The sequence below is a fragment of the Plectropomus leopardus genome, chromosome 3 (assembly GCF_026936395.1).
Source record: "Plectropomus leopardus strain MGB_pleo_1.0 chromosome 3, ASM2693639v1, whole genome shotgun sequence".
NCBI classification, from domain to species: Eukaryota; Metazoa; Chordata; class Actinopteri; order Perciformes; family Serranidae; genus Plectropomus; species Plectropomus leopardus.
This window is the reverse complement of record NC_142178.1, coordinates 32,454,892-32,473,409: the sequence shown is the minus strand read 5'-3', so window position 1 is coordinate 32,473,409 and position 18,518 is coordinate 32,454,892. Positions and strand designations below refer to the sequence as shown.

Here is an 18,518-nt window from a genome sequence, read left to right as displayed (position 1 = left end):
TCTCTGTCCTCCAGGATGAAAAGAACCAGGTGTTGATCACAAATGCTTGGCTGCAGCTGGTATGTCTCCTCTCTAAGCACTTTTTGTGTGATCACTGTGTTATAATTGGCATTTCGTATATTTTTGGAAACTGTGTGTCTGATGTTTGTGTCTTATGGGCTCTGACATTTTCAAAAAGTGTTCACACCTAACTGCCTTTAAAGGCACAGAGCCAGGTATGACTTGAGATGCAACCAATAAACTTTTGTTCTGCCCCCCTCCAAAGTGTCTATACATATCAGTGAGTTTCCAGGGCCTCATGTGACCAAAAAAAAAAAAAATGCCTAAAGTTTATGGCAGGAAGTGCTGTCAAATGGTGTAGATGTGTGCTTTTCCTTGAAATAAAAACGAAATAACCGTAGGCTGCGTCAGAAATTAGATTTTGTGAGTGATTTATTCTTTCATTATACTTAGCCTAATAATAGCATGATAAATATTTACTGTCATCATGAGGCTATGTCACAGGAGAATGAGGATAATTATATCTAATTAAGCCAGCAAATCATGTTTTCAAAAATATTCTCAAGACATTTCTGATGCACACTTGGTTACTTTCTTTTGCCTTTTTAAGCCCTTATATTTTAAATTAGTTGATGTCTTTATGTCTCTAATCGTAATTATGAATGGGAAATTGGCAAATGTTGATGATACCCACTTTGCCGAGTTGTGACGTTTGCGTGGTGTTTAAAGGCAGCAGAAATGTAGGAAAGTATGGAAACAGCGTCAACAATTGGCAGCAAAAAAATAATATTTCGTAATTTTGTTCCCAGTAGCTATCATTTACTTTTAGTAGTTGCACATTTTAGAATATGCATCTATTAGCTGTAGCAAAGTCAACTTCTAACTGTAAAGCATGCCAGGCGAGTATACTAACATTGATAATAACGTTATTTTAACACGAGTTGCTGACTTGATGTCATAAATGCATAAACATGGCGGGCAAAAGCCAGTGTTTGGTCCATGGTAAGAAACTTTTATTAATTCAAGTATTAAATATATGTTTTTGATCACATGTAAAGTGTAATATGGTATTAATGTTAACTGCTGTCCATTCAGAGTGACCTAGATTAAATATCAAAATATGCAAAGATATAATATGTAATATATAAGAAATAAGATAAAATAAAAAAAAAAAAAAACTGGAAAGAGCTATCAAGCTCTTGTCTAAAAGCTCAGCATTAAAATGCATTTCATCTTCTCTTTAACTTCCATGTTTTTCCACTTTACAACCTCAAAGCACATGAACACAACAAAGTCGGAAGAACAACTTCCTTACTTGGAAACTCCGCCCATCTGACATCACATCAGTGCAGCATAAGACATGATTTGGGGAGAGTATCGATTGTCAGTTTCCAAATAACGTCTACTCTGCAGTTTAAGGATGTGAAACTAAGCTACTTAGCTCAGCTACATCACGTCTCTCCCATTAAATAAAGCTGAAATAAGTTAATGGTAGAGAAGTATGCATCGCAATGTTCAGTGAAACATAACATCAGGCCAGTCAGGTAGGAACAACAGCCTCATTATCACAGCAGCCCCAGTCAGAATAGCCTATTAAGGATGTCACAGCCTGCGCTCATTCAGGTTGAGTTGGCTGCTGACTGGCTTACAAGTTATGAATGGATCAATTATTCAGGAAGCTATCTCTTTAATACGGGCATCTACTTTGGTGTAATGGCTTAAGGGGGCTTTGCAGATGCAGCAGATTTTGAAGGAGACTTGAGAAGTACATTAAGTAGCTCACAGACAGTCGGACAGACGCAGAAGGGGCAGGTTCACCTTCGCTGCGTCGCAGAGGATTTGAGGATTACAGGTTTATCAGGCAATGAATGTCCCACATCCGAATGGACAGGATTTTATGCGGTTTTTAGCTGTGAGAATTGTAATGAGCTTAGGTTTTCTAAGAACTTGGTGTAACTTTTGTCTCCTCGTCTGTAGCCATTCAATGCAGCTGCTGGAAGAGTGACCTTTAAAGGGTCAGTTTAGGACAAAAAAACAAACCCTGTTTCCTCCAGATTTTGAGTTATTTGAGTTCTAAAAATTGTGTTTGTGGTACTCAAAATCTGTCGGTAATGTGTCTTCCAGGGGCCATGTTGATGTGAATTAAGATAATCCAAGAGTCAAACTGTGGATACATGACCGTAGCCTGATGGGACCAGTGGGAACCATAGGATAAAGATGAAGTCGCTTGCAAATGTTACATGGAAGAAATACTATTGGCCATAGAACGTTATCTGTTTTGACTGACAGTCAAAGTTTAATGAATCCTAACCAAAAACCAAACATCAAAAAAAAAAAAAAAAAAAAGTTGCAAAGCTAAATATAAATATATATATGTATGTGTTTATGTATAGTATATGTAGTGGAATTCTTAGTTATTATTTGTGCATAATTTCTAATCCAATCATCTCTCTAAGTATACTAGCTGTCCAGGCTATGGGGACTTTGCAGCAGCAAAAGTGCTAAATATTTAATTATCTACTTAACTATTTCAGCAGACACTTTTCTAGGATGCGTGATATATACTGCATATTTGCATCCCACACCGTCTCCTGGGGCTTGCATTCAGTGAATGAATTTCACAGTCCCTTAATAAGAACCTAGTTGTTTCAAATTAGTGACGCTTTCTTAAATTTCTGTTATGTAACCCAAAACCTATTCTTAGACAGCTGTTACCTTACGTAGCCCAGTGTCCTCCTCATCTATTCCTGACTGACTACAAAGTTACTGAGCTGTAATTTGTTCTGTTGGCTGCTGGTTGAGCTTTCCCAGCCAACGTGAGCAACATGAAAAAGAGGCTCCATAGCACCAAACCGCCAAGGCCCACAGTTGACAAGTGTAGTGATTAAGTCATTAACTGCGTGAGTGGAGACATATGTCAGCAGGCCCTCTTTAGATGGATGACATCTCTGAAATGGCTCAATTCAGGCGCCCTCTGTATAGGATTTGGGGTTGATTGTAAGGTTACTTATAATATGGACAGAGAGGCAGACGGATTTGTATGGAAACATGCACACATTGAACAGTCCCAAGAGCATATTCATGCAAACACAAATATACACACTGCAGAATATCCATATGTCCATACATGCACAGTGACACAGACACACACACACACACACACACAAACACACATGCACAAAAAGGCACAAACAGATGTATTCACTGTACTGTGGCCACATTAGCATGGGACTGTGTATGCTCCATAGAGAATGTGCCCTGTGGCTACGACATCTGAGTGCCTCCACCTATATGTGACTTCTATAAATACACACACACACACACACACACACAAAGACAGAAATAAACACGAATGAACATGTTTACCAAAACTCAAGCTAATATGTGTACCATTCCACAGATCACACATCATCTTGCTACATATTTTAAGTCATTTAGAGGCAACACACACTCACTCTTTGTGGCTTAAACACTTTGATGCTGAGCTCAGTTAGCCCCTTGCTGAATACAGACCCAGACTCAGTTGGGAGTGTAGGGGTCACTGCCAACAACTGTTGGCTTGGCAAGGTTTCACTGCCAGGCTTCATTAGCAGAGCCGAGACAAAGCGTAAGAGCCAACAGTCGTCGGGATATTAGCCTGGCTAAAGGGACACTGTTTGACTTCTGATGATTTTAGTTTGATCATGATTGTAAAGAAAGTTCTGCGTTGCTGCAGTGTGCCAGGATATGTTTTATATTAAAAAACAACAACAACAAAAAAGATGACATGATGCACATGTGATAAGCAGCTGGGTAACATTGTACCAGCACTATTTAAATGTTGAACATGTGTTGCTGTCAGAGCTGTGGATATTGTTAATAATATAGTAATATCAACAACAAAAACAGCACATTGGCTTGCCTGGCTGGGATGCAAACTAAAAACAGACAGTTAAGAGTCTAAAAGGGTAACTAGGTATTTTTCAATCTGAACCCTATTTTGTTTACCCTACGAGAGAGAGAGAGAGGGAGAGAGAGCTGCAATGTAATGTTAATCATTTTACGTCCACTAAAAGTGCTGGTTTTGCCACTGACAGGCTCATTGTGATTATAAACGTCTGACAAGATTATGAAAAGGATCACTACAGAGACAGACAATTGGTTTAAATATTAAGGTATTTTTTTGTTTCACCAGAAACAGCTCCGAAATCACCATCGATAAGTCCACCATCTGAAGCGGTCAGTGGCCAAACAAGCACTTTTTGTGGATATGAATTAAGTCATTGATGCCCTGAGTGCTTATTTTACAGCCTGTTTTGCTGCTGCTGGCTGTTGCCCTCCCACCCAACATTGGACCAGTTTCAAAACAATGGTGTCCCCATTGGTCACTCAGACATCAAAAATGGGACAAAGGGTCCAGGTTAAAAAAGGTTACCCTTTAAATTTGACATTTATGTCAACATCTTTTTATTTCTGACCCATTCTGCTGTTTGCTCATTTAACCTTTTTTTGTTGAGTGTTTTGTCCTTGTTTTAATGCCATCACCTCTCCTTGATCTGTCTCGTTTGCTCTCTGTGTTTTTGTTTCAGTATTGGACGGACATTTACCTTTCATGGAACCCAGAGAACTTCCCCGGAGTTCAGAACCTGCGCTTCCCCTCCAACCTGGTTTGGGTCCCAGATATCCTCCTCTACAACAGGTGAGGTGAAGTTGTAACTTTTGTCCCTGTTCTTTTGCCTTTAGTCTTGTCCTCTTTTGTGTCCTTTTGTATTTGTTTCTCTCCCACTTAAATGGATACTTTTCCCATTTTCAACCAGGTATGTGTCTCTGCGGTGTGGAAAGTAAATGCAAGAGAAGAGTTTGCAGTGCTGCTTGACCGGGGGGCGCCTTAACACACACTGTAGTGACGCATGGCTAGTTAAAAATAGGCAAAGTATCCCTTTAACCCTTTGAAACCTGAGCATGTTGGTTTTCAATGAGCAACAATAAGACATGAACCAAAAATGTGCAATAAAACAAAAAAGTTAAAAACAAAAAAATAAAATATATATATATATATATATATATATATATATATATATATATATATATATATATGATAATAAATAATTTTTAAAAATATGTACGTATCCATTTAATATAATTTTTGTGACATGATTTTAAAAATAAAAAAAATATAGTTATAAATATAGTTTTCTAGACATTTTTCTATATTTTTTAGATCATTTTCTCAATAATCCTCCCTCTTTTTAAAAATAATTTTAAAGCCTTTTTTTCCGGTCACCTTTTACCAAGAACAAGAACACTGAAGTCAATCCAGATACCAGTCACTGCAGTGTTTCTCCAGCTACTCCTGAGATGTTTTACTGATCAAATCTACTTTTGCACATTCTGAAGGATGCCAGTTCAGAAAACTATACAAAATATTTTATAATGCCATATCAATATTGGTATAATAATGTAATTGTACTGTTCATATTTCATCTCTACTCCACAGACCCTCAGAATATCCCCACTTTTGAGCTGACAGAGTGATTCATCATCTCACCATACTGCATTTAAAATGGTCCACATAGCGTACTTTTACTCGTACGAATAAGAATGGTTATTTGATTAAGTATATTGCCGTTAAGGAAGAGATGAAGAAAGGCAGCTAAAATGATGAAACCTCATTTTTACTGATAATTACATCAGTGGCTACTGGCATGATCAGCACAGTGGATAATTTGTCACTGCTCGTACAGTTTCATTTCATTCATACTCCTCTTATTTATTTTTCATCCATGTTTTCCTGTTCTCTCTGGCTATTTTTATTATTCATCTATAGGAATTTGTTTTCTATAACACACAGATGGGTACTCTGTACGGGTACGGTTTACTCAGTGACACAGTGGATACAAATATTCCCCAGACGAAATTTCACTCTTGGTTACAGCCTTGTTTAATGAGGTTATTGAGCTGAATCCCTCTGGGAGGACATAAACCATAACTCCCATGGGGCTTTGCATCTGTTGCCTGCACTGGGCAGCAGGGATTAGACGAGTGAAAACATTGTGCCAAGTGGCTGGAAATGTCAACAGACAGTATTTGTATATAATGCATGCAGTGTTTCAGTCATTTATTTTAGACATCCTCAGGTGTTTTAATCATTTTTGTAGGGATGGTTCACTCTGAAACTCTATATTTTTTACCGGAAACTTCCATGTGGCTGAGCTCATTTTTTTTTATTCCTCAGTCAAAGAATCACTAAGAAACAGAAATAACGACTGTTAAACAGCTCGTCCGTCTCTTTCATTCAGAGGTCAGCCTAACAGAACCTCTTCCCTGTTCAATCTTCTCAGCCATTTTGGCTCTCTGCTGTTTGGATAGAGATGAGACTGCTGTGCTTGTTTAAATAAATTAGGTTGCTAAGTGTTTCTGAGATTGACACAAACGATGTTGTTGGGACCTGCTCAGTTGCTAACAACAATTCAAGGATCTCTTAAGCCTGCCACTGAGCAACTTGATCATTTTCCAGCGTCTTTTGTGTTCCGGACTTTGGCGCACATTAAAAGCATGCCCAATCTCGTCCTCAAAAAGAAGCCACGTTTAGACATTTATCACAGACAATTGCCTGCATGGTAAACAAATAACATTGAGAACATTTACCCTCTTACTAAACAGCTGTGACATACTGAAAAACAACAAATACCCAGTGTGCCTCTTAGGTTGTGCCTGTGAAATCACATGACTGTCTGGCACACATGAGCGATACGGGTCTCAGTTCTTTACCCGAAAACTCTAAGAGTTTCACGAGGCTTGTTGGAAGATGTGTATATAGCTGATGCAATAATCTTATAGTGCTTTAGTGCAATTATTTTTGGTAGAGCATCTGGGCAGCGCCTGGGTTCAGGGCATTGTGCAATGCTCCTGGGGTGTGTGGATTGGGAGGGGTACTTTGTGTTTATTGTCGTGTGATTGTAAATGTGTGTGGCCGTGTCGCCTGTGTTCTCTCGACCTGGTGGATGGATCCGGGGAGGATATTGTGTTAATTGTAGTCTGACTGTATATAAAGACAAATTTCTTCTAAGGGAGACAATAAAGGCTAATATTTATCGTAATCTTAGTTGTGGAACTGGTTATATGATATGAATAAAAGTAGGTTGAAGAGGCTGAATATTTATCTGAGTAAACAAATAATTGGTTAGAGTAACAGTTTAGTAAAAAAAATTTTAATAATGAAAATCTAAATGCTGGTTTGTTTAGATAATCTGTGTTTGCAGAGGACTAAGGACAGTGGACTGATGATTCAGGGACTAAACCCAAACTGTGTACTGTTATGACAATATAAACTGAATATGGTACAGGCAATTATGTTGCATAGAATTTGTCTAAAAACACTTAAATAGAAATTTTAAAAAGAATGAATAAATGAATAAGACTGTACAGATAATTATAGATCTCTTTGTCCAAAAGTTCAATAGGAGGGAAAGACAAAAGCAAAAAATGAAATAAAAAAAAGAAAAGAAAATATATGCTTACCTTGCACAGAAGTTTGGTGTTTTTATCTTGAAGTAGTTCTGGCTGTGGATGATTCCATTTTTTATTTTTGTGCCTGCAACACCAAGATAGAGCAATGCATTAGATAAAATGCAATTATGGAGAAGAAAATCAGATGCTGCAAAGTCTGTTATCAGGTTATTGCAATGGTAAGCATTCCATACAGTTTTTTTTTTACTGAAAATATAGTAATGAAAGATCATTTTTACTTGAATGAGGCACTCCCCGAGTAAACATAAATCATGTTAATGTGCAAGGGAATACCACCTGAGGAAATACCAAAGTGGTGTTTGTCTGTTGCTCTTGCCTCTGTGAGTAAAACCGTTTTTTTTTTTTTTTTTTGTAGTGTTGCTGTAAAAGGCACCGGGGGAGTAAGGCTGTGTGATTGTTGACCATTATTAAACTGTCAACCCCTAAGAGAGGGTATTTAACAGGAGAGTAAGATGTTTTAAATGCACCAATCCTTTCATACTTCCTTAGAATCTGACACACACACACACACACACACACACACACACACTTGTAATGAGGGAAAGACGACTCGATACATGGCAGAGTTGATTGATGGCGTCAGCTTTTCAGCTTTACCTTCAAGGTGATTGAGGATTTTTTCGTTTGGGGGGGGCAGTGACAGATTCCCCACTTAGTGTGCACGAGAGACGGAGAGGGAGAAGGGAGAGGTTTGGCTATCTAACAGGGATGATACAGAACATTAAGCAGCTTACGGTGGGGATCAGCGATCGCTAATGATAACAACAATATAGTCCTGACACAGACACAGATTGAAACTGACATTCCTCATGCGTGCAGCATGAATCATGAGTAAAATCATTCATTTCTATTTTTATGAAGCAAGGAGACAAGCGAGAAAAGGGATTAAAACTATGAGATAAGATGAACTTTTACTGATCTCCACCTGGAAATTAGGGCGTTGTTGTAGTGAGACTTCAGCAGGGACCAAGACAAAAAGTGTAAGAAATACAAACTGTGCAAATATGTTAAATGAATACCATAAAAACATCTTTTATAACTGTCACATGAGAAAGCGAAAATAATGTCACAAAAGCATTGTGCAGGTTTCGTTTCAACACGGAGGACAAGTGAAACTGGGGGTTTGAGGTCCTGAGGTGGAGAATTTTGAGCATTAAACATATAATCCCTGCATTCTCATGAGGTTATATGCACCAATTTGTGCCTTTTCTGCATCAGTTTACAGTGGAAATGTCTTTAACTTCAAAATATGGTCCTCTACTATTTTTATATATTTATTGGGGGAATGGACCTGCACATATTAGGATTTATCCCCTACATTACTCTAAATCTACACCTATGATGCTGTATTTGGCTGTTCACGTGAAAAATGACAGGAATAGTTGCGTCATGAATTGAAAAAAGAACTTCAGAGAGAACTTTAAACCCTGGCTTCTTAGTGGATGTGAATGTGACATTGTTGGTTTCAAAAAAGTTATAGAACTTGTCAGACAAAGTCACCCAAATAACAACATTGGAAAGGTCGGGGGTATGAGATTTCCAAAGTTTTTCAACCATTTGACAAGCAGTTTTGACATCATGTCTAGATCGAATTCAGCCCTGTGTGAAAGAAGAAAAAAAAAAAACCCCGAAAAAACAGCCTTCTCATTAATTTGAATGAGGCCAGTGTGGCAATGCAGAAGGGATGCCAGCGCAAAGGGCTTTGGCAGAAAACATCCAGGGTCATCCAGCTGGACTGTAACCCCTCATTTGGCAAGATCTTGTGGTAACCAATCAAAAACAGACGTGCCCATTCCTGGTGGATTACTTTTTATTTTTTAAGGCTTACATCACAGTCATTGCACACAGTAATATAAACCACTGCGTGAGCTTTGGTATAATGCTTCTTCAAACTCATAGATCTTTGAGTCAAATTGGACTTACTGGATCATCTCACCCGCAAAACACACAGCGCAATTTTTTGGTTTGAACGCCTATCTTTAAACAAAGTGCTTGTCAGATAATCAAACAGCGATTCAGATGTTGAGATGTTGCGGCCCTATAGTGTGATCTCTGGGTAAAAGCAGCTTATGTGTGTGTGGAGTCTCATTAACTGTCTCCTGTGCAGTGTTCACACTCCCGCAGCAACTATCTCCTAATGATGGGGACTGAAATGATATATGTGTTTATTTGCATGTGGAGCCGAGAAGTAAGATCCAATCATAAATGGTCACTCGAGACGCATATGGAGACGTAGTTTAATGCCAGATGTTCACAGAGATAGATCTGTCTACTTATGATGCGATCACCCAAGACGCATGTTGAGGCTAGGCTCTCTGTCATGTGGCAGGTGAGGGTGGATTCCCTGGTGTGATCTCTGTCTATAAAAGCTGTCTCTGGGGACATGTCAGCTCTCTGGTGGGGACGAAGCCACAGGACCATGGCTTGAAAAGATCTGTCTTGTATAAATATGATGTCACAACCTTGTTGTAATCAGAGGGACTGGGGGTGGGGGGGCGTAAAGGGCTTAGGATATTTTGAGGATGAAAGGTCTGAACGTTGTTAATGCCTATGCAGCAAACAGCAGTTCAAAGTATGTGATCTTCTGTGAGTCTCTGGGTGGGGTTCAGAGGCGGATGCCGCCTGGGGAATTCGTAACAGACATATTGTTTGATCATACGGTAGTTCATGCAACATCACCTGAGGCCAAAGATCAATGATCGCCTTTGATGTTATTTCAATTGCAGAGAATTTGCAAAGTTGTGCATTTTCATGTATCCATCCATACGGGATGCAGGATAGTTTGTTTCTTCAGTCTAGCTTGGAGAGACGGGTAGTCTCTCCACGTTAGCCAAGACAGTTTGGACACAAATGCTGTAAAGCCAGACTGGTGGAAGATCTAACAAGTAGACAGCTGTATGTTTTCTATGTGCCCACGTCAGCACTGCAGCAAACCTAAACCCATTTCAGATGAATAATATAGGATCCATTTGTCCTGTCCCTGTCATGATTTTGAATATTTCACCATCTTCAGACACTTGGGAAGCTGTAACACAAAGGGCCCGACTCTCTGCTTTTATTGTTTTTTGTGTAAATAATGGAAGCCATCTCGCTGTTGAGCTGCTTTTTTTACATGTAGAGATGGTTGCCCTTGTGAATGTAAACAGTACAATGGTGTCTTTTCTGACATTAGCTGGCTGCATATCTTGATGATGGTGTTTTAACATACACTATAACAGTGTTTTCACAGGCATGAAATGTCAGTGTGTGTGATGCCATTTCACTGAGCGAATGGATATTTAAGTGGTACATTTTGTTCTGTATGAGAGGAAAGGCTATTTGCTTAAAATTGTATTCTTCAGGGCTCTATGTTTATATGTGTAGCAGGCACTGAATGCAGCATGCATTCATTTTGACAACTGACTCGTCTATCTTGGCAATAATTACCAACGGCAACAAACTCATTATAATTGGTTTTGTCTTCCAGTCTAGTCGCCAGCAGAAAATTCTGGCATTAAGCATTTCAAACTATGCATAGGTTACATTTGTGTACTTATATATGTGTTATATCAATGTTTATAAAGTGAAGTATAGTACAGGAGCTGACTCAGGAGGTGGAGGGGATGGTGGATGGCGTTTGACCTTGGCAAGATGCATGCCCAGATGCACACCACTGCTGAACACCTTTGAGACTGACAACTAAAGTGCTTTCTTTCATAGCAAATCAACACTGCATTTTCAGCAACTTTTGTTGAAGCTTTATGCTTTTTGGTGAGTAGGAGCCAGTTTTTACTAAGACATTGCTTCGTTTTCTGACATGAAAGTGCCATAAAGAGCAACTGTTCTTTTACCGAGACATTGCTGCGTTTATTGCCAGATTGTGCCACCAAAAGCAGGTGTTTTAAGCCAGAACATAATCTTTTCTAAACCATAACAAAATATTTTTTGTGCCTAAACTGAACGACATGTAAATAAGTGTTGCTGAAACTTTGAACTTTTGGACAGCTGTAGCTCAGAGGTAGGTCGTCCACTAATTTGAAGATTGGCGGTTCGATCTCCGGCTCCTCCAGTCAACATGTCAAAGTTTCCTTGGGCAAGACACTGAACCCCAAATTGCTCCTGATGGCTGTTTATTCGGTGTTTGATTTTGTCACCATAATAGCATCACAACCGTGCAAGACGCAGTCACGAAACTTAAAATTGTTTTAGTTGATATCAAAATGAAGGCTAAATTCGAAGATGAATGTGGTTCGAGCGAGAGAGCAGGAAGTAGGGAATAGGAAGTAGGTAAAGGTCCACTGAGCTCCCATTTTACAGAGTTCAGAGGTACACTTCTACATCTGATTTTCTTTTGTTGTTTCTCGTAACTGCACTGAGCTCATACTTTTGGTAACATTTGTAAGTAAATGGAAAGCCTTTTTTTCTAATACGTCTTTCTTTTTCATTAAACAACTGGCATCTAAGAAAAAGAGTTAAATCATTGAAGAATCCCTTTGCGAGCAAAGAGACTCTATTGGGATTCAACACCTTGATCTTGCCCTTTTCTTTTCCGTATAGCAAATGACCTTTTTCAAACACATTCCACTTGGTTATCTCATTAAAACGTGATAATGCATCAAGAAATCTCCAATGCTCATGCGTGCTCCATGTTAAGGTACACATATGTAGGTCACTACATTTCTATAAGGTTCACTGAACTAACTAAAATGCTAATGCTACACAACTAATGTATCTGTGAGGTAGATGTATTCCAAGTACCATTACAAGGCTAAATGCTAATTTAGCTCATTTATTCTCAGCAGTGAATAAGAGTGATTACTGCTGTTTCAAAGTATTCTCACAGCCTCTTTGTTTTTCCACCCTGTGCTAAGTGAAAAGAGTGATTAGATGTAGATTATTGATGCAGCGGCTATAAATCTGCATTGGGTAAAGCCTTGACCTGTTATAGGCCTCCTGGGCTCGTTCCCAGCACACTTTACTGAAATTTATGTGCTACCTGTCCAACAAAAAGCCTCCAGGAAGAGTTTAGGCATGCCCCTCACTCTTTCCCACTGCTCCCAATCTCATACCGTAAGTGGTAGATATGCACTAATGGGCAGTAATAGATGATGGTCTGAGTCTGGCTCTAGATGAGCACTCATTAATTGTTCAAAATGAGATCCATACAGTACATATCTCATTTTGAGTTTGTCTTGGGGTCACACTGAACAGAAAAGTATGAATACATACTGGTTCTGAATAATTGCATAAATACTAAGTTGCCATCACAGGAGACCTTTTACTGCTTCACTGCATTTGTAAAGGATGTTAGGTTTTGTTTTGTCTGCCATGCCAGCAGATCTGTAAAGCTGTACTTAGCTGTGCTTTGAGCTCAATAAACAAATTTAATTTTAACTTGTAGATGACGCTAGAGGAAAAGTCAGGGATCAACGATGTCATTATAATTCATCTCAAGGCAAACATAAATGTCTGTAGGAATGCATCCAATATTCGTCAATATATTTAACTGAAAACCATAAATGTCAACCTGCATGTGGCGCAGGAGGAAAAGTCAGCGGATCACCAAAGATACAACCCAATCACCACAAAAAAATATGGTATTCTACGCTCCTGCAGACAACCTGTCATTGTGGTTATCATGTGGTTATGTTTAGGCACCAGAACCACTTGGTTGGGGTTAGGAAAAAATATGTATTGGCTTAAAATACCTATTTTTTTTGGGGGGGGGGGGCACTATCCTGGTAGGAAACACAGCGATGTCTCAGTAAAAAACAAACGATTTTTGTGGCACTATTTTATAACTAACTAACTTATACCTCACATTAGAAAAGTTGACATACCGTATGTATGAAAGCTTCACATGTAACATGTTGTTTTGCAGAAATGTACAATGTCAACACTTTCTTGTAGCAACAAGGACAAAATATATCCTTTTGGAACCATGAATTTCATAGCAATCCATTTAATAGTTGTCGAGATATTTCAGTCTGGATCAAAGTGGTAAATTGCAGCCTGAATTGAACGACTGACGTGGTCTTCCCTTGAGCCACTAACATGGCTAAAAAGTACCTCCTCGATCTTAATGAAACATGGTGAAAGGCAATTTATACACAAAAGATATGTATAATCGTTTTCTTGGATTCCTTAATTCATAGGCCAAGGTTTTCTACCTAAACAGATTTTGTGACATTTGTTTCTGACATAAAAAATAGGCACTATAATTATTTTGTTTTGGTAAACGTTTTGTCGCCAAATTCTTGAAGGTGTGGCAAATTTAGGCGTTGTCCACATATATATGGGTATATTTGAAAATGTAGTTTTTTCTTTGTGTTTTGCTATTTTGTCTTCATGCAAACTGAGTTTATGTCACTGAAAACAGATCTCGTGTAAACCTCAGTGCTGGGTGAAGATTTTTAAGAAACTCTGTTTAAGTGTAGACAAGAAAAACTGAGTTATTGGCTTGAGACGTCAGAATGCATGTGAATGTTTTATCTCCTTTGTAAGGTGCCACAATTAAGATGACATTTTGTGCAATGGCAAACGTGACCTAATAGTGCAGTTTGTAAGCTTGCTAAGAGAGCTTTTTAAATGCTTAAAGATTAATGTATAGTTACTCTTCCACTATTCAAAACAGAGATGTCAATGAGTGCAACAAAGGTCACTGCATCATGTAGCCTTCCAGTAAAAGGTTTTATTCATGTTTCATGATTGGCCAACATCTTCTTCTTTGCATGGCTTTAGGGTTATGATCATATCGCTGCCTGTCAGTTTGGCATTCTCTTGGAAATGCTTCAGTTGGGAGTTGCATTTTTATTTGGTTGGAGATTTTTTTTAACAGTACTCGTATGGAAGGGATTTTTTTCTGAATGAAGCCTCGATGAAGAGATGAGCTCTTTGAGTGCTTTTTAGATAAGAAATACTACAGAATTGAATGCACTTCTTAGGTTTATTTTAAAAGTGGTCCCTCAGAAACCTCTTCTCAAAGGTATTCAGTTTGCCAGGACTGAATATTTAATATCTCTGACATGCTTCTTTTTACTCTAATGAATGCGGAGAGACACTTTATATCAAGTGTAATTATAGTAGAAAAATGGCTGTTCTTTGTTCAGTCTTTTGGTTTTATTCTCTGAAAGGAAAAATAAATAAATGTAATGCTTCAGGGATGATTTTTATTCCTGTGTGAAATGTGTGATTTTGTGATTATGATGCCTGTACTTTAATTTTTTTGGCATACATAATCCCTGCCTGCCTGAAGGACGTCTCGATGGCAGACCATGTTTGTTTAAGATGATCAGTAAAATTAAACACTGTCTGTCTGATCTACACTAATCCCCTTCGGCTGTACCTTTTTCTGTCACCTTCACTTGCTGTTGATTGTCTGGCTTTTTCTTGCTATCTGTCTTTACCTTTGTACTTAACTCTCAGTCAGCTTCATAATCTCTGGCATTTTTATTCCCGTTCTGATGTTTTCTCTAGAAGTCCTGTTTTTCTTGTTTAGGGGGCCTTTTCTTTACATGCTCCAGTACTGATTTTAAATTATCCATTATTGTCTCCCTGTAGTGCTGATGAGCGATTTGATGCTACGTTCCATACAAATGTGCTGGTAAATGCTTCAGGAGCCTGCCAGTACATCCCACCAGGTGAGACATTCAAGATGTTCTCTCTCTCTCACTGATAACTTCCGATTCAATTTCATCAACCGGCCAAGAAAATGTTGGCATTATGCATTTCTGCAAACCACAAATACCTTACATTTACATATTTCAAATGTATCATATCAGCGTTTCTAAAGTGACGTACTACAAGAGCTCACTGGGGGATGGAGGGGCTAGTGGATGGCGTGTCACATAGATGAGATGCCTGTCAATCTGTAGACCATTGTTCAAGAACAAACAACATAACACGTTGTTTTTTTATGTGTCGTTGAAGTGTTTCCAGTTAGCCATAGAGATAATGCCACAAAAAGCGACTGTTTTTACCGAGACATCGCTGTGTGTCCTGCCAAGGTAGTGCCATCATTAGTATCTTTGCACATAGAAACTGTTGAGATCATCACTGTCATCATTAGGAACATCAGTACTACATTATTATTACAACCATTATTATCATCCTCCTCTTCACTTTTATCTAAAATCTATGCATCAAGGATAAAACAGGCAAAATATTGTGGAAAATAAAAAGCTTTTAGACACCAAGGCTTCATATAACAGCTGTTTTAACAGCGTGTCAACGACATCTCAGTGTGTCTATTACTGTACGATCTGCCACAAGGTGAACACCATGGAAACATTTATATGTGACATACACATCTAAATAGATGTATGTCTCATACACTTTTAGCCCTAGATTTTGAACTTTTGCTGATTACTCAGATTACTTTATTTTTAAATGAAAATGCATTTAAATAGGTTTATTCTGTCACTTCATTTAATCAGTTGTAAAAGCTTGTTTGTCTTTATTCCTTTGAAATGGTGTTTTTAGTAACTGAAAAATAAAATAGAATTACCTGGTTTTGGTGTATGATTGGATATTAAATTACATGTAAGTGTTTCTTGATCAACTGAACCTACATGTAAAGTACATTGGGGCTTTAACACTACTTCTTTTGTGATGCATCAGAAATACTTTTGCCTCAGGGTTGTTGGTATATTTTCCTCCAGCTAGCTTTCCTCCAGACTCTTGAGGCTCGAAAGAGTGAAAAGGCTTCTACTGAAAGGCACTTTAGATTTTAAATAAATAAAGCAAAGCACATACCAAAATAAAGTAAGCATCTTTCCCCAACACCTGTCTCCAGGCATCCTGAAAAGTACCTGCTACATCGATGTGCGGTGGTTCCCCTTCGATGTGCAGAAGTGTGACCTCAAGTTTGGCTCCTGGACGCACAACGGCTGGCTGCTGGACCTCCAGATGATGGATGTAGACATCTCCACCTACATACCCAACGGGGAATGGGACCTTGTAGGTAAGAAGACGAACAGACAGGCACAAAATTTTTTTACTTACATTACTTTTATCAAAATGTGTCATTAGTCAAAAAGTGTCATTAGCAGGCTGTTTTCTAAAATTTACAACTATGTCGTGTTGTCAACAACTAAACATTCTTGTGATGATTTGGTATGGATAAATCTAAGTGTAAAAAATCATTGTTCGAGCATGTGCATGGTGACACAGGAGGGATACGCTGACTGACAACACTCCCGATATCTGTGGGATATGTTTGAGCAGCCAATTGTGAAATCCTTCAGGGAATCTGACAGCTCTGAGACAGACAGACAGAAACTTTCAACATTATTTAGGCCCTCCTTGTCATATTCAAGAGTTAGACAACCAGTCAGTCAGACACAGCTCTGACAGCAGGTTATTCAGTGATGTCGACTTCCTTGTAAGATGCTGCTCTCACTGACATTTTTTTGTCTACCAGTCCTAGTTGCAGGGTGCTACAGACAGGCTGGGGAATATTTCTGTTGTTTAATGCAGTAGTATTCACACAGACCTTTTTAAATTCTTAAACCTATTGCCCTTGCCCTTATATATATTTATTTTAAGGCTGATGAAGTACTTTGGATGATTGCTACCTAAAAGGCCATTCAAGACTTGTGTGAGAATTATGAGACAAAAGGTTGAGTGGCTTTTATGGTTTAGAATAAATGGGTTAAGCTCACAAGTAGAAAATGATCCACTCAAGATTTGTGAACATCAAAGGAACTTTATCCCAACTCTGGGGGCACTGTCAAGACTGCTGTCCACGTCTGCTGTCCATGACTGCTGTCCATGACTGCTGTCCATGACTGCTGTCCACAACTGAGCCCAAACAATGCAGAACTTTTGACAATTTTTTGCCAGTTCTGATGCGTATGCTAATTTTTGTAAGTTTTGGAACATAGCAAGTCCCTCAAAAAATGCAATTTCTCAGCATAATCGAAATAAATAAATAAATAAATAAATAAATGAATGTTTTATTATTATTATTATTATTACTATTATTATAGGTTTCTCCGGATTCAGTGCCAGGGAGCGTTGGGCTTAAAAGTGCTTGGGCCCTCATAAAGCATAGTGATTATTGTTTGTCTTTCTTTTCTTCTCGTTAATTTTTTTTTCTTTTCTCTCCCCACATTCTCTTCATGTGGAAATAAAGCGCTCACATCATCTCTTGCTCAAGTTTGGGTGTTAATCAGAGGCCAACAGAATTATTCACTTTCACACACAAACATACTTAAACACAAAGTGAGAGTACCCAGCTGGCTGGGGGAGTGAAGGGGCATGTGTGTGTGTGTGTGTGTGTCTGTGTGTGTGTGTGTGTGTGTGTGTGTCTGTGTGTGTGTGTGCGTGTGTGTGTGGTGACAGCTGGCCTGGAGACGGTTCACTTAATTCAGGCACAGTCAGGCGGCAAGCTGGCCAAGAACACACACTGTCCTGGTGCCTTACAACATTCCCATTCCTGCATATATATCTTCACACATACACACCTACACCTGCACACACACACACACACACACACACACACACACACACACACACACACACACATTCATATGATGCGGTGGATGCATCTGCAGGTCTGCAATCGATCAAATTAATAGATGGTTAACAAAGGCTATTTCTCTTCAGTGTTTAAGTGACACAGTTTCAATTAAATTAAGTGAAATCCATGCAATTAATTTAAACTGAATTTCTATATGAGCAAACACTGTATACACACACACACACACACACACACACACACACACACACAAATATGTTGCTAACTGTGTTGAACCAGGCTTTATTCAGAATCGTTAAACAAAAGGTGTGAATGGTTCAGACAGCTATACAATGACGCTCTATTACTTAACAGATTTTTGACTGTGAGCCACTGATGACTCTCGCTCCCTCTCTAAACACTCACAGTTCCCTGATTGTTCCTTTTTAATCACAGGGAAAAGATAACACTTTGAAATGACTGTGTTGTGAAATCTATCAAAGTCACACTTTCTATTCTTCTTCCCACACAATGACTCTCGTTTGAGAGTTTTTGGGCTTATTTGTGGACC

At 38.7% G+C, this 18,518-nt stretch overlaps 1 protein-coding gene across 1 annotated transcript in view; it reads left to right on the top strand.

Annotated features, from left to right (window-relative positions):
* Positions 1–18,518, top strand: part of chrna8 (cholinergic receptor, nicotinic, alpha 8) — a 47,025-nt gene that overhangs the window by 19,364 nt on the left and 9,143 nt on the right. The window contains exons 3-6 of the mRNA XM_042485486.2: positions 15–59; positions 4,569–4,678; positions 15,049–15,128; positions 16,283–16,450. Of these exons, the coding sequence (XP_042341420.2) occupies positions 15–59; positions 4,569–4,678; positions 15,049–15,128; positions 16,283–16,450 (403 nt within the window). The remainder of the gene's footprint in view (positions 1–14; positions 60–4,568; positions 4,679–15,048; positions 15,129–16,282; positions 16,451–18,518) is intronic.